The 21,246-nt window shown below is 49.0% G+C and overlaps 2 protein-coding genes and 1 long non-coding RNA gene across 7 annotated transcripts in view; 1 reads left to right on the top strand and 2 right to left on the bottom strand.

The window, feature by feature from the left end:
* The window catches only part of LOC308594378, a 123,840-nt gene that overhangs the window by 513 nt on the left and 102,081 nt on the right, over window positions 1-21,246 (bottom strand). Inside the window, exons 1-3 of one of the 2 annotated variants that reach the window (XR_014011404.1) lie at window positions 4,164-4,617; window positions 1,243-3,723; window positions 422-1,087 (exon numbers count right to left, since the gene is read on the bottom strand). This is a non-coding gene — a long non-coding RNA (uncharacterized lncRNA). Of the gene's footprint in view, window positions 1-421; window positions 1,088-1,242; window positions 3,818-4,163; window positions 4,618-21,246 lie in introns of those variants that run through there. The other variant, XR_014011403.1, reaches the window with a different exon arrangement.
* Window positions 1-21,246, top strand: part of SEPTIN11 (septin 11) — a 139,634-nt gene that overhangs the window by 108,161 nt on the left and 10,227 nt on the right. For 2 of the 3 annotated variants that reach the window (XM_081207171.1, XM_081207173.1), the window contains one exon: window positions 4,655-10,225. Coding sequence is in view for 1 of the 3 variants with exons in the window: in XM_081207173.1 (XP_081063299.1) it covers window positions 4,655-4,670 (16 nt within the window). In the remaining 2 variants the exon portion in view is untranslated. Of the gene's footprint in view, window positions 1-4,654; window positions 10,226-21,246 lie in introns of those variants that run through there. The other variant, XR_014011372.1, reaches the window with a different exon arrangement.
* CCNI (cyclin I) overlaps window positions 17,656-21,246 on the bottom strand; it is a 55,114-nt gene continuing 51,523 nt past the window's right edge. For both annotated transcript variants that reach the window (XM_081207223.1, XM_081207224.1), the window contains exons 6-7: window positions 20,773-21,003; window positions 17,656-19,407 (exon numbers count right to left, since the gene is read on the bottom strand). In XM_081207223.1, coding sequence (XP_081063349.1) covers window positions 18,964-19,407; window positions 20,773-21,003 — 675 coding nt within the window. In that variant the 3' untranslated portion in view covers window positions 17,656-18,963. The remainder of the gene's footprint in view (window positions 19,408-20,772; window positions 21,004-21,246) is intronic.

Below are 21,246 nucleotides of genomic sequence, written 5' to 3'. Positions count from 1 at the left end.
CGTGACGTCAGCGCGCAGCGTCACGCCGGGAGGGACGCACAAAAGTGAACGTTTTTTCCCTCCCCCTTGCCGGGGTGGGAGGAGGCAGCAGAGCGAGGGCAGCTGAGGCGGCGGCGGCAGCTGAGGCGGCGGCGGCTGCGATAGCGGGCGGAGGAGGAGCCGTCGCCGGGAGTTGCTGCTGCTGCTATTGCTGCTGCTGCCCGGACATGCCGGCCTCCTCCTCCTCCGCTGTCTCGCGCTCCTCCCTTTTGCGCGCGCTGCCCCGCCGCTCGGCACCACCACCGCGGAGCCGCCCCGGCTCGACGCGGATCCTCGCCGCCGCCGCCTCTCGCCGCCGCCTCTCGCCCGCCTCCCTCCCACGGCACACCAGCCGGTGTCTCACGGCACACTAGTGTGCCGCGGAACACCGGTTGGGAAACACTGTCCTAGAGAGTTGATTGGTTTTACCCACCACCACCAACACACACAGGGTTGATGGAGTTAGTTGAGATTCAATAAGGCTAGAGCTTTGCTATTGCCTGTCACAACCAGGGCCGTCTTAAGCATATCCGGCGGCATGGTGCAAAGATCCCTCCAGCACCACCTTCCTTTCCCAGAGTTGTCAACCTTCTTCTAGGGCTAGAGGAGGCGGGCAGCAGCTGGAGGGCGGCTCCTCCGGCAGGTAAAAGGCGGAGGCTGGACGCAGCACCACCTGGCTCACCTAGCTGCTTCGTGCTGTGGTGTCCATGGCAGGCAGTACACTGAGCGAGCGGGCCTGCGCTGAGCAAGGGCACATGTGCCACTCCCACCGAGCGTCGGCTCGGTTTTTCCCCTTTTAGCTTGCAGGCACCCTGCAGAATTCGGCACCTGCAGGCTAAAAGGGAAAAAACCGAGCCGACACTTGGCAGGAGCGGCGCCCGCACCCTTGCTCACTCAGCATGCTCGTTCAGTGTTCCCCGGACTCTCGCCTGGCGCCCTCCAGAACCTGGTGGCCTGGCGCCCCGCGCCAGTAGCAACTATGGGTAAGATGGGCCTGGTCACAACAGCCAACTGGTTTCCTATTTGACAGTGAGGTTATAGGTGTTTGCCACACGTGGTAGATGACTTGCTATCCGAAACTGCCCAGCAGTGGCGTAGCGTGGGGGGTGCAGGGGGGGCCGGCCGCACCGGGCGCAACATCTGGGGGTTAGGGTTAGGGGGCGCAAATCCATGGGTTAGGGGGCGCAAATTACTTGCCTTGCCCCGGGTGCTGACAACCCACACTACGCCACTGCTGCCCAGTGATTTCCATATTAAGAATGAGTATAAGCAAGTGATGGCCTTGGTTGCTTGAAGCTCTGCCAACGTGCAGCCTTCCTCCAAAATCCCTGTCTAAAAGGGCATTAATGTGCCATCTCAGCCCCCGCCCCGCCCCCGGGTGCTAAAATGTCAAACGCTAATCACCAAACAGTGAGCTATCCAATGAGGGCAACCCCCCAAAATCACATCACCTTTCTGAGTGTGGCAGAAGTGGCTTGCCCACACACTGGAGGCATTCGCTTCTCGGTCATCGAATATGTGTCCAGGTCACTTCCATTACGCACTCTGTCTCCCGTCTTCCCAATTGGAACTATAGAGGGTCCAATTGAGGGAAAGGAGGGCTCTTAAAAATAATAACAAATGGGGAAAGGCTAGACTCCAAACATAAAAGAACAAAGTCTTGACAGAGCACCAAAATTCTAAAAAATATATATTGTGCGTTTAGTGTTGACGTTGAATGTGATGTTAGTGGCAACTGGTGAGCCAGTAACAGGAGCTATGAGCTCCTAGACATTAACATATGAATGGGATCCCATGAACACCCAAGATGGGTGAGATGCAGCTGCTTCTGTGATATCAAAACGAGCAAATAAACACTTGGGGCAAGCTATACCAGAAGTCAGTGTCAAGCAAGAATGCCAGTGTTAATGGTGATGGTGCATTGTTATTTGAAACAGCTGCAACCACACTGGTTTACACATTAACCTTAACATAGACTCTTCACTATCTGCGTACGCTCTTCCTGCTGCCTAGAGTGCTTGCATTGTTACCAGGTAGATGCATACACGATTTTTGTTTTCAAGTGAGCCCCGTTTAATAGGCAGCCAACACTCACAAACACAGCCAGAGTTTGCAGATTGAAGCCATTTAATTCCATTCACACCAAATCATGGGTTTTCTATGCAGCATGAACATGGGGCTCCCCGCTTCAAGAGCTGCCCTATTTGTTTTACTAGGGCTGATGCTTACAAATGTCTTGTTTTGCTATGTGACAAACTGAGACGCATGTTGTGAACATTTATTATACCTTAAGAGGTTTGTATCTTTCTGACTTGCCATTCATGGACGCCAACCTGTAATCTTGCCATATCTTTGCACCGAAAGGGGGTGAAAAGCCACGGTTGCATTTACGGTAAAGTAGTCCTTACATCTGTGTAGCTGGAGCCTGGCAGTATAGCCTTGAAACATATATGAAGGGTTCTGTTTTATCTCCTCCTTTCCCCCAATTTTATTGATATTGAACTGTGAACAGCCGTAGGAATATGTCGTTTGTATACTTCTGTTTTGTGGGATTTTGTGTTGTTGTTTTTTAAGGGGGGGAGTTTGCTGACTGCCTTAAAACTTTTTAGGTGTAGTTTCTTCTATTCATTTCCTATTTTGAAAGTATCCTATGTTTTTACCAGAATGACTTTGTAACCGACTTACAGTGTTAATATAGCGCTATATATATATGTTATGTATCCGTCCATTAGACTTTTGTTAACACTTTTCAATGTCAAAAAATGGTTTTTCCAAGCACACCAACAATCGGTATCTTTGTGCATTTGACAGACACGGGGTTTGGGGTTTTCTTTTGGTTTTGTATATGTTCTTGGATGTTCACTCCTGAAGAGTCCGAACACACAAAAGCGGGAAGGAGAAAATACATTTTTAAAAAGCAAAACATGCATTATTCTTTTCTTTTTCTTTTTTTGCGGCCTTCATTTTAAAAATATTTTGGTTTGCCACTTAAAATTTCTGGGAGTCATGGGGAGGGAAGAATTGGGAACGGGAGCCATTGAGCCCAGCTGGTTTGCAGCCTTTAGGGGTCTCTTCTATCATTTGTACACACACTCCATCCCTTTTTCTTTTGCTCTCCCCTTTTCGGTCACAGATCATTGGGCACAGTCACTGCCATTTAAATTGTCCATTCTGTGCTCTCCTGTTCCCCCTCACAGCATCTTGGCAAGGTCCAGACATCTTTGTGCTTCATTCTTGCATGTTCCAGCCTCTTTATACTCGGGTCTGTTTTTGGCATTCCTGCATTCATTTGCAAAAGGGCAGGAGGACTGGCAGTATCTGGCACGGACTCAACCCTCAGAATCCTTTGCTTCAGTTTAGAAAGGGATAAGTGTAGCAGCTGTAGGGCATTCGGTGGCACGGGGGGAGGGCAGGTGGCTTGCAAAATTTTGGCTGCTGGGGTCTTGACTCTGGCTGGGGTAGGACTGCAGGACAGCATCCACTGCAGTACCATACATTCCGGCGTATTAGGCGACTGGGCGTATAAGGACCCCTGACCATTAGGTCCAGTTGTGGCCGACTCTGGGGTTGCGGCGCTCATCTCGCTTTACTGGCCGAGGGAGCTGGTGCACAGCTTCCGGGTCATGTGGCCAGCATGACTAAGCCATTTCTGGCGAACCAGAGCAGGGCACGGAAACGCTGTTTACCTTCCTGCCTATTTATCTACTTGCACTTTGATGTGCTTTTGAACTGCTAGGTTGGCAGGAGCAGGGACCGAGCAACGGGAGCTCACCCCGTCGCGGGAATTCGAACCGCTGACCTTCTGATCGGCAAGTCCTAGGCTCTGTGGTTTAACCCACAGCGCCGTCCGCGTCCCTGGGCGTATAAGACGACCCCCCCAATTGGCAGCTACCAATTTGGGGTGGGTCGACTTATATGCCCAGTCTTATACGCAGCAGCTTCGTGGGCAGCAGCAGTGGGCGGCAGGCTCCGCTCCGAGCCGGGAGGAAGCCGTCCAGCGAAGCCGGCTTAGCATCGCTGGGCAGCTTCGCCAGGCGGCTTCCTCCCGGCGCGGAGCCCGCCGCTCACTGCCCCTGCCCAGCGAACCCATAAGACAGCCCCCGACTTTTTAGAGGATTTTCCAGGGTTAAAAAATCATCTTATACGCCGGAATCTACGGTATTTTGCAGATTTGCACAGATTTTGACTGTGCATCAGAACAGCTCCTCCTTTCCTCTCCCCGTGCACCTCTTAAATCTGTTTGGAGTACTTCTTGAACTCTCTGGAGCAGAGTTGGGGCAAGGGGAGGCAAAGAAATCCTTGCCCTAATGTTGGAAGCCCCCCTTGAGGGTCGAGATTTGCCCCTCTCTCTCCCCACCATGTGGAACAGAACAAAATATTTACAAAATAGGCGGAATAAGCATCGTTTGATTGATTCAGATTGCCAAGTTGTGCTTCTTTATGGGAAGATGCCTGCCAGCTCCGACTATATGAATCCCACCCCAACCTTCCTTCTCACTTTCCCCTCACAGTTTCCTTTTTTTAACAAACAGCTGTAGTTGGGTTTTTTTGTTTTCCTTTTCGCTTTTACTTTTTGCTTCCCCCTTTTTGGATTCTGAACCTTTTCTTTCTTTCTCTCTCTCTCTCTTTTCCGTAGCTTCTTCTTTATGTAGCTGTCAGTCACCTTGCCAAGGTCCACTTCCCTCTCTCCTAATGGACAGTAGCGCATTAGAGGAGCCAACATGGCGTATTGCCAGACACGCCCATTGGGAGACAAGTTACCTCATTCTTCCACCACCTCTGCCTTTCTGTCTTTTTCGAAAACTGTGACTCACCACGGTGTGTGTGTGTGTGTGTGTGCGTGCATATGTGTGCGTGTCTTTCCCGAGTTGTCCGTCCACTCGCCGCTGGCGACTGATCTTGACTTTTCACACTGCCCAGACTGACAGACACAAAAGGTGGCAGAGAAAACTTGGGTGGCACCTAAGAAATTGCACTGGGAATTTTCTTCTTCCTTTCCTTTTGATACAACGGGCACCTGCCGCTCGACATGAGAACAAGGAAATTGTGGACTGCAAAAGTGTGTGTGTGTGTGTTTGCGTGAAAGAGGGAAAGGGTGTGTGTGTGTGTGTGTGTGTGTGTGTGTGTGTGTGTGTGTAAAAGCCAGAGATGGTTGCTCAAGCGTTAAAATCCTACGCAGCTCTAGCACTAAATTTAATTCTCTCTAAGAGACACCGCAAAAAATGGTTGCTCAGAAAGCCATATGAACTCTCAAAGGTTCCCAGTATTTGTCTTCATAACACTCCCTAAATTGAGGGTGGGGGAAGTAACGACGACGACAACAACACCGGTTTGGACATATCCAAACTTAAGGAAGGAGCCATCCATGTTTCAGATTGCAACCTGCTTTTAATCATTTGTGTAGGTCGTCCCACAGAAACTCAGGCTTGGCCCTGCAGGTACACTTGGCAGGGCAGGATGCAGTCACCGATCCCGACTCTTTTTGTTTGTGATGCTCATATTTATCTCGTTCACGCATTGTATTCTCAGGTGTATGCTTGATTATTATTTCTCAAGAATATACTTAAAATGCAATGGGTGAAAGTGGTCTGAGAAGAAAAAATCCCGTTTTTTCTTTCCCTCATCTGGGGTGTAAGGGCTGATTTCTTGGATTTTCAAACTGGCCACGTTTAAGAAATGAAGACAATTGTCCCGGTTCAAGAGACCAGCAGACTAGACACTTGTAGGTCTCAACATCTCAGAGGAGCCCTGAACTTCCATTGAGTCTCATGGTCTGCTCTGTGAAGGCTGTTGCTGAACTGGGATGGGATGGGACGAAACTCTGGCCACTGTCCTCAGATCACCACCACATGAGACCAAGGGCATGAGCACACTGGCTTCGGTTTTAGGTGCAAAATTCAGCAGCCTGGGGGCACTTTGGAAAGAGACAAAATTAAACAGGTTTCTTGTTCTCATGGTTGCAACTAGGTTAGGGTTGAAAGCATATGTAAAATCTCAAAAGACAGAGGGGTGTTAAGGAGAGTTTGCACTTCCCAGTGACTAGCAAAGAGGGAATAAGGTAACTTGCACCAATCGCAGGAGTTTTGATTTCTGCAGTGCAGCACATATTGAAGTCTACAGTACACAAAGCTCTGCTTAAGTCGCATGTAGATTAGAGTAGGGTTTCCCAATCTTGGGTCTCCATCTGTTTTGGGACTACAACTCCCATCATCCCTAGCTAGCAGAACCTGTGGTCAGAGGTGATGGGAATTGTAGTCCAAAAACAGATGGAGACCTAAGATTGGGAAACCCTGAATTAGAGCTTCAACGTTCAGTAGATAAATCAATTCCAGCGGGGTGTAGCAATTAAAAATGTGCCCCCTTGTTGAGTGGGCACTTTGTCCCTGAGTCATGTTTGAGAACGTTCAGTGGCATGCAGCAAAAAGTCCCACAAAATCAAAACGTGTAAGGTGATAGCAACATACAGAAACAATATAAGAGACTGTTCTTCTGCTTTGTACAACTGACAGGCAGCACTGCTGGGGTTGTCCCTTCAGGAAGGCTTTATATATCAACACCAAAACCTTAAACTTGACCAGGTAGCATGTCACCCTGAGAAGGCCAGTTAGCAAACTAGCTGCCACATTTTTCACTAGCTTCTACTTCCAGGCCACCTTAAGGGCCGCCCCACAAAGAGTGCATTGCAGTAGTCAGATCTCCAGATTTAACAAGGCAGGTGCAATTGTGGTCAAGATAGCCCTGTCCAGGAAGAGCTGAAGCTGTCTTGCCAGTGGAATCTGGTAAAAGGCAGCCGTAGCCACTAAGGACACCTGGACCTCAATGGACGGAAGATGGATCCTGGAGTACCCCCAGACTACGTACCTGCTCCTTCAGAGGGAGTGCTACACTGCCTAGAACAGGTAATGGACGGGAACCACTCAAGTATAGCACCTCTGTCTTGTCAGGATTCAGACTCAGTTCTTTGGCCAACATCCAGCCCACCACTGCAAGCCGGGAATTGCACGGCTACTCCCAGTTCAGATGTTACAGAGGAAGCGAGTTGGGTATGATCAGCAACATTTATAATCAACTAAAACTTGCATGGTTACTGAGTGGAGATTTCTTTTATCAGGTGACAGCCCTATAATTAAAAACAACGGGGCAGAATAAACCACGTCTGAACATTATGCCAAACCATTGTTTAGTGTGACATGCATGAGAAGAACAACCCTGAACAAATGTGGGCTTCTGGCCACGTGCTAAGGAGGAGTTTGGCACTGCTGGCTTTCCTTTAAACTTTGCTTCTTACATGGGAACCAGTGGCAGTGATCTACATTAACTATGGTTAGTTTAAACGAACCAACTTGATAAACTATGGTTTGAAGTTGGCTTGCTTTCAAACTGAGTTAGTTATGCTAAACACAGCCCTCGGTTCACACAATGGGAGCTGAGTTCCAGGTCAACTTAAGTAAACACTTCTCCCATGCTCGTGCAGGTATTGCTAAACCATTGTTTTACATGATGTATGAGCACAGCCAGAGTCCGTTAAACCTTTTCATCTCGTTGATTTCATTGGGAGTTAAGTCCTTTAATTACAACGTCCAGTGGAAACATCAAGCTGAGAAACTTCCATCTTTCAAGAGACATCTGAACATTATAAACTGTCTTGGGTGCTATTTTGGTGAAGCAGCTGTGTAGAAATGTAAGATTAACCACAGCCCAAAATCCCCACCTCCCAAAAAAACCCCTGCCAAGTTTGTAAGGATTCCTTGCAGATTATGTCACTGCTGCAACTTGGGGAAGTGTAAAGTCAGGTGAAGAACTCGGCAGAACAAAGTCAGGACCTTCAGAACATCCCAGGCTCAAATCTTCAGTTAAAATAACCAGGAATCAGGTGTGTGTAGGGGGTGGGCATGTAACTTTTATTCCTTCAGACCCCAGAGAACCACTACATGTCAAGAGTCGACTACACTGGGCTATATGCACAAAAAGCAGTGTTTCCGTTCCTTGTGCCAGTCGCAATGTAGAGATGCCCTCGGCACAAACATTTATCAAGCTACTTCTAGGGTACAATCCAGAGAAGCACAATAGCAACTCTGTATGGGAGTAAGGGATAGATAGCTCGGCAATAGACTGTCTTGCTGGGAGAGTCCCTGCCTGAAACCCTGGAGTGCTTCTGCCAGCCAGTGTAGACAGTATGGAGCTACATGGACCCATGATCTGTTTAAGGCACCTTCCTGAGTTCCACAGGCAGCTTCAACTCCCCCACCCACCAAAACAGCACCCTCACCTGCTCCGTTGCAAGAACGGCCCCTTTGATCTCACGCTTTGAAATGCTACATTTTAATTGGGGGGGGGGTTTAAAAGGTAGGTCCTGGGTTTTTTGGAAGGTAGCGGTTCAAATCCTCACGACGGGGTGAGCTTCCATTGCTCAGCCCAGCTCCTGCCAACCTAGCAGTTTGAAAGCAGGCCAGTGCAAGTAGATAAATAGGTACCACTCCGGTGGGAAGATAAACAGCGTTTGTGTGCACTACTCTGGTTTCACCAGAAGAGGCTTAGTCATGCTGGCCAACCGCCTGCTCCCTCAGCCAGTAAAATAAGATGAGCGCCACAACCCCAGAGTCAGTCACGACGGTGGCTCCCTCAGCCTGTAAAGTGAGATGAGCGCTGCAACCCCTGAGTGGTCTGCGACTGGACTTAACTGTCAGGGGTCCTTTACCTTTAGCAAAATGTTGCATTCACCGAGATCTCTTGCCAACCTCCACCGTTCGATACGATCTCATTCTGAGATGCCCCTTTCGCACGTCAGCCTGTGGCAAAGAGGTTTGCCACTGTAAATATCCGTAAGGAAGTTGAAAACACAGCCAATCCCGATATCATAAACAGCTAAGTGTTTGTGATGCACATATCTGTAGACACAAGTTGTTCCTGTTCGTTGTTCGTATTTTACAAACATCTTGGGTAAGGGTCCTTTTAAAAAAAGAAACCTTTGGTACAAGTCTTTTTTAAAAAAAACAAGCACCACATGTCCACATCTGCCCATGTTTCCCAAGTAGTCCTGTAGGAAGGTGGGTTCTACTTGTAAACTCTGATATTTTGCATTGCCATTGGAAGAGTACTTCCTACCCTCCTTTTTACTTTGTTTGTGGGGACGAAGCTTCCTATCCCTTCCATGTCTTTATAGTTTGCTTAATAGCTTACTATAGCCTCTGTATGGAACATATGCAAAAACAAACTTAACTGTAAAAGTGACTGGAATGAAGCCCGGAACGTGCCAAAAATCTTGCTAGCAAGGTAAGCATGGAACGACGATGTATTAGCGTGGTTTTAGTGGGTCTGTTAAGTGTGATCTGCTTCTTGTTTGTGTTAGAGGAGTTCCTTCGTCTGGGAAGATGTACATTCCTCCTCCCCACCCTACAGTGATCAACTTATCTCAAATCTTTGCCTAACTTAATATATAAAACACACTGCCATGTTCCTGCAACTGTAGTGCCCTCTCCGTGGACCAGTTCACACATTACATTTTTAGGGACACACATGCAAATACCAGGGACGCGGGTGGCGCTGTGGGTTAAACCACAGAGCCTAGGGCTTGCCGATCAGAAGGTCAGCGGTTCAAATCCTTGCGACGGAGTGAGCTCCCGTTGCTCGGTCCCAGCTCCTGCCAACCTAGCAGTTCGAAAGCACGTCAAAGTGCAAGTAGATAAATAGGAACCGCTCCAGTGGGAAGGTAAACGGCGTTTCCGTGCACTGCTCTGGTTCGCCAGAAGTGGCTTAGTCATGCTGGCCACATGACCCAGAAAAACTGTCTGCAGACAAACGTCAGCTCCCTCGGCCAGTAAAGCGAAATGAGCACTGCAACCCCAGTTGTTCGTGACTGGACTTAACTGTCAGGGGTCCTTTACCTTTAATGCAAATACCATTCCATCCTACAGGTGCATTTGTTGGGGAGCTATGATTGACTGCAGCTCCCTGCACAGTGTACACCTGCTATTAAACCCAGAGTCCTCTCTGCAATGTGTGAACCGGCCCCAAACCCCCTTCTCTCTCTCTGGAGCACGAGTTGACACAACTACCTTTTGAGCCTACTCTAAAAACAGAATATAGGGGCTCGGCAGTGACCACGTCATCATTCAAGGATTCCTAAACAGATCTATTGAGTTTGTGCAAGTTTTTTTGTGTGTGTGCAAGTCGTATGCAAATAAAACACAAACTGGCCTTGCAAACTTGTGATGGAGCGGTCTCCGTGTTTGTCTCTGCGTTCAGCCGTCGCCGCCTGGCGTTTATACAGAAGCACGGACACAACCAGAATGGCACGAAGTCTTGCTCCAATGTAACCAAGATCTCACTGCGAGACAAAACACCATCTCCCCTCTTCCAGCCATGGAAAGGTCTCTGGTGGTTGTGCTATGAACTGTGCTTCCGCTACAGTAAAGGAGAGTGCTATCCACAGGGGCATTTTGAATGCCTGATAACAAAAGCCGTGCTTAGCGAAAGGCAGGCTTGCTTATTGAAGGAGAATGGCTGGGTTTGCCCTCCTTGCATTCTTTCTTATGTTCTGACTTAGAAGAGAAGAGTTTGGATTTTATATCCTGCCTTTCACTCCCCTTAAGGAGTCTCAAAGCAGCTAACATTCTCCTTTCCCTTCCTCCCTCACAACAAACACTCTGTGAGGTGAGTGGGGCTGAGAGACTTCAAAGTGTGACTGGCCCAAGGTCACCCAGCAGCTGCATGTGGAGGAGCAGGGAAGCGAATCCGGTTCACCAGATTACGAGACTACTGCTCTTAACCACTACACCACACTGGCTCTCTGCAAAGATCTCACACCTAACATGCTCAAGGCTTGTCCTGCCGAGTCAAGGGGGGGGATTGTTCGGACTGGGGGTCATGTTCCCTCCAATGACTGTGGTGGGCAGAGCACAGAGGCAACAGTGGGTGCAACAAGAAATGCAGATTTTAGCTGTATACAGGATAGTTTCTACACAGATCCACACACACCCGGGCAAGCAGGAGCTGTTGTCAGAGTGCAAGGACACTTTCCTGATGGGCATGAAACTTTGAGGGTAATGGAAAGCGGGATTGCTGAGAGGGGAGCCTGGGAAGGTGCCCACAGACCAGGGAATACACCTGGCCCCACTAGAGATGAGTTTTCCCATCTCTGCCAAGCGATGACTTGCAGGTGAGACGTCGGCAACCACCACAGACCATCTTGCAGAAACCAAAAGTACTTCATGTGGAAGCTGGATGAGGAACTGAGCATGCAAACAGGTGCGGCAAGCAAGCACTAAGCCTACCCAATATGCCCTCTCAACCCATGGGCTGACAAGGGTTCCTACTCCAGGTTAAAAAATGAGTGAAGCCACAGGCAGGCAAACCCCACAACCAACATATCCTCCGGCCACATCTGGCTTCCTCTTGTGCATGGAGGTAAGACTCGAAGCGTGGTGGATAAGACCTTTTACCTTTTTTAAGACTTCCAGTGGCAATCCTGGATTTCTAAACACTTGGTAGCTGCTTTGAGACGCAGAGTTCAGTGCATGTTTAATGCTAGGTTAAACTATTGTTTCAAACTTTTGTGAGGCTCCCCTCACCCCCCCTTGCCTTTTTCACTGTAAAAAAGCTGCCTTTTCTCATGTTGGGTAGTTGTTATGCAAGATACTATATACAACAGGTCTCCTGCAGCTGAGTTATTCTATGCATTAGCTTTCTTTAGGTGAATTGGGAGATGCAGCTGTCTTACAGATATCCACACACCACCACCCACAAAAGGGCCCGAGACGATACAGCGAGCTATTTTTTGCCTGTGCTAATTTTGCTGACGTGCAAATAGCTTCTCGTGCTCCCGTCTATTAGGACTAAGATAATTTTTGGGGGGAAAGGCTAGCAATTGCAAGACAGCAAGGCTGCAGTTCTAATTTGAGTTGGTGGTGCTTCAAAAAAAGAGAGCGAGAGCGAGTGCCGGGGGGGGGCAGTTGTTCAGGGATAATTTACTATGGTATATACAACTGTCATGGATGGGCTAGATGCAGAGGAGGAAGAAGAAGAAGAGTTTGGATTTGATATCCCGCTTTATCACTACCCGAAGGAGTCTCAAAGCGGCTAAAATTCTCCTTTCCCTTCCTCCCCCACAACAAACACTCAGTGAGGTGAGTGGGGCTGAGAGACCTCAAAGAAGTGTGACTGGCCCAAGGTCACCCAGCAGCTGCATGTGGAGGAGCGGAGACACGAACCCGGTTCCCCAGATTACGAGTCTACCGCTCTTAACCACTACACCACACTGGCACACTGTGAGGCACCAGCTGGGGAACCCCCCCCCCCCATGGAAGAAAGCTCAGTGCCAGGGGATTGGGAAGACTTAGTGGGCAGACAGAAAACTCGAAGCCAGAGAGGTAAGAGCTTAGTGCAGGGGTCAGAAAACTTTTTCTGCAGGGGGCCGGTCCACTGTCCCTCAGACCTTGTGGGGGGGGGCGGATTATATGGGGGGGGGGAATGAACAAATTCCTATGCCCCACAAATAGCCCAGAGATGCATTTTAAATAAAAGGCACATTCTACTCATGTAAAAACACGCTGATTCCTAAACCGTCCATGGCCCGGACTGAGAAGGCGATTGGGCCGGATCTGGCTCCCCAGGCCTTAGTTTGCCTACCCATGGACTAAGCCTACCCAATATGCCCTCTCACAACTGCATGCCATGGGCTGACAAGGGTTCCCACTCCAGGTTAAAAAATGAGTGAAGGCACAGGCAGGTCAACCCATAACTGTCAACTTTCGGATTTGAAAATAAGGGATCAGCAGCCTCACCTGTCCTGGAGACAGTCTACAGGATATCTAACAATCTGGGATAGCAGCGGGATGCAGCGGAAAACGGCGCTGAAGTAAGGAAATTTCCCACAAAAAAAGGGAAGGTTGACCACTATGGGCAAACCCCACAACCTGGATAAGACCTTTTACCTTTTTTAAGACTTCCAGTGGCAATCCTGGATTTCTAAACACTTGGTAGCTGCTTTGAGACGCAGAGTTCAGTGCATGTTTAATGCTAGGTTAAATGGGAGACACCAGCTGGGGAAGCCCCAAGGGAAGGGGGATCAGTGCCAGGGGATTGGGAAGACAAAGAGTGGGCAGAGAGAAAACTCTGAGCTGGAGAGGTAACAGCTTAGTGAGCTTGGCAGAGAAGACTGGAATCAGAGGCAGAGATGAGGCAGGCTGGTGAAGAGGCATGGGTGTCTCCCTCTCCTGCTGCAATGGGTTCCCCTCCTCTCTGGTCTTCTAGAACCAGAAGCAGTGTGAAGAGTAAGGATCAGAGGCAGGAGTGGCTGCAGTCTCCGATTACAGTGGTGCCTCGCAAGACAAAATTAATTCGTTCCGCAAGTTTTTTCGTCTTGCGAAGCACGGTTTCCCATAGGAATGCATTGAAAATCAATCAATGCGTTCCTGTGGAGACCGTCTGGGGACAGAGGGGAAGCGCCGCTCTGTCCCCTCTTTTGAAGCAAGGGGCGGAGAGGAGAAGATCGCTTCTCCCCCTTGCCGCCCCTTGGTTCAAAAGGGGTCCGGGGAGAGAGGGGAAGGCGCGTCTTCCCCGCTGTCCCCAGACCTCTTTTGAAGCAAGGGGCGGCGGGGAGAAGCGATCTTCTCCTCTCCGCCCCTTGCTTCAAGAGAGGTCCGGGGACAGCGGGGAAGACGCGCTGCGCTTCCCGCTGTCCCCGACGCTTGCGGGGCAAGCTTTGTTTTGCGAAGCAAGCCCATAGGGAAATTCGTCTTGCGAAGCAACTCGAAAACGGAAAAACCTTTCGTTTTGCGAGTTTTTCATCTCGCGAGGCGTTCGTCTTGCGGGGCACCACTGTACTTGGGAAGGACCCAGGAAAGGAGGCTTAAGCAGCTACAGGAAGGCAGAAACCTTCAATCTCATAAGGGCAAGATCTACTAGGAAGAGTCACTGCTCATTAGGCCCGTCATACCAAGCAGCCTTGTTTCTTCTAATAAAGAGTTAACTTCACTTACTCGGTGTGAATTATTCCTGACCTGCCCCTGACAATAACCTTGCGAGATTGTATGTGTAGCCTGTGAACCCGTCTTCCGGCTCAGGCCAAGAAACCCAGCCTTGTCATTCCAGGTATCGCCGTTTGTTCCACGCCCCAACCCCAAATCTCTCGCTTCCTTATCTATACCATCATTCCAAAATCAGAGCCCAGACACAGCCGTCTCAACCGCCCTTCATTAAAGAAAGCAATCGGCCACCCAAGCTGCAAGGGGCTTGGCAAAAGAGTCTCAGGATTGCAAAAGCAATCGCCGCATTGACCTATCCAAGCAAAATTGCTATCTAAACAGCCCACTGCCCCTCCGACTGTTTTGGACCAAAGCACGCCATCAGGGATGTGGCCAAGAGAGCTGGAGGAGCACCAGATTGTCAAAAGTTGATCTGAACCAGCACTTCAACATTTACCAGCATTAAACAAGCCTTCTAGGAAGTCGTACACCAACTGTGAAAGCAATTGCTTCTTCCCATCCTTTGGTATCCAGAGGTATACAAACTGATAATCTCACAGCTGAAAAACAGCCTAAGAAGGCTTTGAACAAATACATTTCTTCCAAAGATTCTGTGATAGCAGATATAAAAATCTACTACCTGCAACTATGCTGAATCTTAAACTACTGGCCATAACTCCCATCTTCTGATAGTGATGAGGAGTTTGTGAATGAACTGAGACACCCCAGAACTTTTCCCCAACATGGGGCTTCAACCCACAACCCTAAGATGAAGGATCGCATGCTCTACCAACTGAGCTAACCCAGCAGAATTGACATATTCTCTCTCCCCCACCCTCCTTTTTACAAAGCTAAATTTATTTCTCTGCCTGAAATTAGGAAGGCAAAAGTGACTGAGGCCACAGGAGGGAGCTAGAGACTACAATCAAAGCACCAGGGCCTGGGAGTTGGCATAGTTTTAAGTTAAGGTTACCAGACATCCCAGTTTCCCGGGGGCAGTGCCCAGATTTGAAATTTGGAAATACTTTGTCACTTGTACAACTTGTATACAGTGAGATTACACGAGCACCCCCCACTCAGCTCTCTTAGTCTTAATTCCCCTCGTTTACTGATGCACACCCACCAAACCCGAAAGTCAGTTGCCCTGTTGTTATCTTTTCACTCAGCAGCCTAACAGCCCACGGACAGAAGCTGTTCTTTACCTTGTTTGTGTGACTAATCATGCTTCTATATCTTCCGCCTGAGGGCAGGAGATCAAGAAAGTGCCGGCCAGGGTGTGAATCATCCCTGAGAATTTTCCTCACTCTCCTGGGGCAACCTTCTTCCCCTGTTTCATCCAGCGAATTCATGGGACAGCCCATAATATCTTGTGCTGCATTCACCACCCTCTGTAGGCACTTCCTATCAGATGATGTCAAACCAGCGTATCACACCATGATGCAGTATGAAAGGACACTTTCTATTGTTGACTGGTAGAAGGAGATCATCAAATATTGATTGACATCGTTCCTTCACAATACAGTGGTGCCTCGCAAGACGAAATTAATCCGTTCCGCGAGTCTCTTCGTCTTGCGGTTTTTTCATCTTGCGAAGCACGGCTATTAGTGGCTTAGCGGCTATTAACGGCTTAGCGGCTTAAAGAAAAAGGAAACAAACTCCCAAGAACTCGCAAGACGTTTCGTCTTGCGAAGCAAGCCCATAGGGAAATTAGTCTTGCGGAACGACTCAAAAAACGGAAAACACTTTCGTCTTGCGCGTTTTTCGTCTTGCGAGGTACCACTGTACTCTGAGGAGATGGAGTCTCTGTTGGGCTTTCTTAACCACCTGGGTTGTATTGATTTTCCAAGTAAGGTCTTCACTGATATAAACTCCTAGGAATTTAAAGAGACTCTCTCCACACTGATTTACCAATCAGTCCCCATACAAAAGGTACTGAAGTTGAAAAGTGTCCCCGGATTCATTGAAAAAAAATCTTGGTAACCTTATTTTAAGTGTTACTCGCAGAACAATGGGGACTTGCAGAGACAAGAGACGAACACAATCCTGTATCTGTCTACTCGAAAGCCTGTCCCACTGAGCTGAAGGGTGCTAGTGCCGAGACAGCCGCTTACAGGATTGCAGCCTCCGGTGGCAATCCTCTACTCAAGTTCCTAGGCTGCAATCCTATGCCCACTTACTTGGGAGTAAGCCCCACGTAGCTCAAAGATGTGCCATAAAAAAGATTGTATACAGCACATGCTGAATTTATCTGCATCACCACCCAAAAAAAGGGATGCAGGAACTGAAAACTTCTGGGTTCATCGCAGGATCAGAGAGTTGGAAGGGACCCCCAGTGGTTATCCAAACCAACCTTCCTACAATACAGGAATCTCAGCTAAAGCATCCATAGGAGATGGTCATCAAGGAAGGAGAGTCTACCACCTTCTGAGGATGACCTTTCCAGTGCAACATCTCTGCGAACCAGGAACTAGCCAGCTTCAGGATCTCAATACCAGACTGGGATCTGACCGGTTCCATTGAGGATGGGCGAGCAAAGACCTCAGTTGGCTCTTTTCGCTTTCAGAAAGCACACATAGGCTCAAGAGGGCTAGGCACTTGGCTCTCTCTCTCATGGGCAGGGGGGAAAAGCTTTAAATAAATAAAACTGGAACCCCCAAGCTGAAGTGCTCCATTGGTAGGGAAGGAAGAGACCTCTCAGGACTTCCAGGTGTGAGAAATGGGAGGAAACTGCTTCCATCTATCCAGGTTCACAACTGGGGGAGGGGGACTTTTATTGCAATGCAACACAGTCCAGAGTTCAAATCTCTGACACCTCCAGTGCATAGCTGTCAACCGTCCCTTTTTTTGGGGGAAATTCCCTTATTCCAGCGCTGTTTCCCACTGCTATCCCGGATTGTTAGATATCCTGTAGACTGTCCCTGAGACAGGTGAGGCTCCTGATCCCTTATTTTCAAGGCTGCTGATCCCGTTTTCAAATCCGAACGTTGACAGCTATGCTCCAGTGAAAGTATCTCAGTGCTTCTCATTGTTTTGTGCCATAAACGATGCCGCTGATTAGCAGATCAGCTACAGCATCATCTGGTGCACCAAGCAGCTCCTTCTGCTGCTCGTTAAGAGGTAGGAAATTAAAGAACAATAAAGCACAGACTTGGGTGGCGCTGTGAGCCTAGGGCTTGCCGATCAGAAGGTTGGCGGTTCGAATCCCCTTGACGGGGTGAGCTCCCGTTGCTCGGTCCCTGCTCCTGCCAACCTAGCAGTTCGAAAGCACGTCAAAGTGCAAGTAGATAAATAGGTACCGCTCCAGCAGGAAGGTAAACGGCGTTTCCGTGTGCTGCTCTGGTTCGCCAGAAGCGGCTTAGTCATGCTGGCCACATGACCCGGAAGCTGTACGCAGGCTCCCTCGGCCATTAAAGCGAGATGAGCACCGCAACCCCAGAGTCGGCCACGACTGGACCTAATGGTCAGGGGTCCCTTTACCTTTTAAAGCACAGAGAAACTTTGCACTAAGAGGACAAAAGCCCATGTTCTGTAGCAGGACCATTTCTTTCCGCCAGTGGCCTTGGTAGAGAACGAGGACTTGAGTTTGAATTCTGATAAGCAGACAGGTGCTGCGTTGAGGACTCCTTCATTCCGTCCCAACCTGTGTTGAAAACAAACGCAAGACTCGCAAAACTGAAGGACAACATGTTTTGTTTTTTTATTGCTACCAGAAGACGTTCCCCAGTATGACCGCTGAACGCAATACCTTCCAAGGGGGCTGTAAAGGGAGCTTTAAAATCGAGATCCTTACGAGAAGCTCAAGTACACTCTTTAGAGGTTTTCTTTGCTTCTCCTTCAAGGCTGAAAAGTTACATTAACATAAAAGTTGGGGAGGTGGGAGAGTGGGGGGAGAGAACTCTGTGCTGATCATTTTACATATTACAAGTGAAAACTCACAATTACTAAACTGCCCCAGCGCAGACAAACAGCAGTGCCAACATCACCAAAGGTTTCTTTCCTCCCCGTTAAATTACATTTTGCATTTGATGCATATTTCATTCAACTTGTGTATGTATACATGTGTGCGCTTGTGTAAAAGCCCATTGAAGTGTTTGCTTTGGTCAATCTAATGGCAGCCAGAAAGATTGCTTCCGCTCTTGTGTAAAATTTAAGATGCTCATTCATCTGCCTGCGAATTGAACTATCCAAAGCAAAATACAACTGTCCAAACGCAATCTCCCATTGCGAAGATCTGGGTTTAAATTTTATTTAATGCAGGACAGTTCACAAGCACCCTTTCCTCCCCCTCCCCCTTTCTCCACCCCCCGATTTTAAATGCAGACCTAATTTTAGATATCACATTTAAAACACCAAAGTGCTAAATGACAAAAAAAAGCCAAGAGAGAGGGATGAGGAGGAGTTTCCTGTCTTGTTTGAGGAGGGGGGATAAAAAGAAAGGCTGCCAAGTAAAAGTGCAAAAATACAGGAAGTCACACACAAGACATCCAGAAAGCTAAAAAAAGAGGATTAGGTGAAGAGGGCACTCTCAGAATGAAACTAACTCAGAACGAGAGGCTGCAAAGCTAGAACTTTGGAAAGGATTTTTTTGCACACTCCGTGTGAAACCTCCAACACAGTGGAAGGAATTACAACACACAAAACAGCAGATTTAATAAAACAGTGGAATGGAGGACGCTAGAAAGAAACAATTTTCTGCTACTTTTTTTGTTTGCTTTTTGGGTCATTTTTAAAAGGTTTTTTTTATACTTTTTGCGGTTGGTTTTTTTTTTTAAGTACTTAAATCATAGTTGAACTATAATTAGCCACACAAGGACAGGAGAGGGTGGGGAGAGGGTGGAATCTTATTTTAAAGGATAACTTAAGCTCCCTTCTGCTTCGGCCCTGAAAGGTACGGCCTTCGCTCCTGTCAGTGCGGTAGCCGTATTGCTGCCCGAAGTACCCCCTTTCCGCCAGAGGCTGCGCCGTGCAGATGCGCAGCTAGCTACATAACGGAAACAGGCTGCAAGGGAGGGCAGGGCGACGCGGACGCCGCTTGCCGCGACGCGCCGGCCCCGCAGGCGGAGGCGGCCTTGCCCTCTAGGGCTGCTACGGCCTCGGGAGCATTCTCCTCGTTGTACAGACGCTTGATCCCGTCGTAGAAGTCGTCCACCTCCATCTCCTCCACTTTGCGCTTGGCTGTCGCCTGCTTGCACCTGCCGGGGGCTGGCCGCCGCCGCCGAGAGAGCGCAGCAGAGGTCTTGACTGGCACTTCTGGCTTGTCCTTGAAGCCTGGGTGGAATCGGAAGCCCGGTCCGGCGGGGCAGGTCACCAGGTTGTGCTTGAGGGGGCTGTAGACGTAGACCGAGTTGGGCGGCGAAGACGGCTGCAAGCTGGAAAGGTGCTGTGCTACAAGCTCCCGGCAGTGGATGAGCTGGGAGCTGTCCATCTGGATTCAGAGAGAGAGGAAGAAGCAGAGAGAAGAGTCATCCACTTGCCAGCTCATATCGGGGAATCGAGCCGCTGCACAGCTGGCTTTGCAGGGTCCGCCGGCCAATGCGCCAAAAGCTTTCATCTCCAACCAATCACAAGCTCCGAAAAGCTCTGCTCCTGCGCATGCAAACAGCCAAGCTGTATTCCTGTGCAGTTATTCATGTGTGATGCGCACAGCCTATGTGCCCAACAGTTCACGGCCTAGGACCCTTGTACCTACGGGACCGCCTCTCCCGGTATGCCCCATGGAGGACCTTAAGGTCCATAACTAGTAACACCCTAAAGGTCCCGGGCCCTGAGGAAGTCAGATTAGCCTCAACCAGGGCCAGGGCCTTCTCAACACTGGCTCCGGCCTGGTGGAATGCTGTGTTATTGATTGCCAAAAATTGGAAAAGCAGCAGAGTCCCAACTAAAACAGACTGCTTATCTAAAATGATGGAATACTTCCATATTGCCGAACTAACAGGGAGGATAAGAGGAGATATGGTACAAAAAGTGAATAAGGAGTGGGCTATCTTTAAGGAATATATCAAAATTTATGTGGGAAAAGTAGAATTTCTGACTGATATTGAGTGAATCCAGAAAATGATTAGAGTGAAAGGAGAGTAAAGTTAAGATAGAAGAGATGAAAGAAGTAATGAAATGTCTTTAAGCTAGTTGGAAAAATAAAGTAGCGTAACAAGAACGGCTGGAAGTCAAATCACATGAAGGTGTCCGTGTGGGGTAAAGGTAAAGGGACCCCTGACCATTAGGCCCAGTCGTGGACGACTCTGGGGTTGCGGCATTCATCTCGCTTTATTGGCCGAGGGAGCTTCTGAGGTACAGCTTCTGGGTCATGTGGCCAGCATGACTAAGCCGCTTCTGGCGAACCAGAGCAGCACACGGAAACGCCGTTTACCTTCCCGCTGGAGTGGTACCTATTTATCTACTTGCACTTTGACGTGCTTTCGAACTGCTAGGTTGGCAGGAGCAGGGACCGAACAACGGGAGCTCACCCCATCGCAGGGATTCAAACTGCCGACCTTCTGATCGGCAAGTCCTAGGCTCTGTGGTTTAACCCACAGCGCCACCCGCGTCCCCCGTGTGGGGTAGGTATGTAGATATGTACAGTATAGGTAGGTATTATATAGAGTAATGTAGGTATGTTTTATGTTATGAATATAAGCTAGTGTGTTATGTACGTGTATTGTGTAATTGTGTAAGTGTATATGTTTTATATGTCAATAAAATTTATTTAATAAAAAAGAAAGAAAGAAAAGGCAAGGCTTGTCATTCTCAACGAGGCCTCAGGGCTCTTGCTCCCTCATTGCGCCCGGCCTACCTGTGCCTTCTGGAGCAGCTCGATGATGAGGGCGAGCCAGTCAGGGATGAGTTTCTCCACTTCCAGGCTGACGATGGCCAAGGCCAGCATGGACCCCTTGAACTGGAGCAGCTGGTAGCAGGCCAGGCAGTGGAGCAGCTGCTTGGTGAGAAGAGCCACATGCTGAGACGGGTTCATCTTGGGCAAGGTGGTCAGCAGTTGAGGCCGGGTGGATAAGGCCACCGCGTGGAACTTGGGAGAGAAAGGGCAGCATAACTAAGACGGCTTAAGGAACGGCTGCCCTGAGGGCACCAATTCAGCTTAAAACCAATTCTGCCAGAGGAAAGGCAGTTTGGGGAAGGCAGTGCCAGCTCCCTGCTAGAGATTACTAGCTCCAACACACAAAAGTGCCAGCATACCTGAAGGAGAGTCTCCACCCCCATCGTTCTGCCCGGACACTGAGGTCCAGCGCCGAGGGCCTTCTGGCGGTTCCCT

The sequence above is a fragment of the Podarcis bocagei genome (assembly GCF_964188305.1).
Source record: "Podarcis bocagei genome assembly, chromosome: 9".
In the NCBI taxonomy this organism is placed as follows: Eukaryota; Metazoa; Chordata; class Lepidosauria; order Squamata; family Lacertidae; genus Podarcis; species Podarcis bocagei.
Note: the sequence above shows the minus strand (reverse complement) of the source record. Positions and strands in the feature narration are given on the sequence as shown.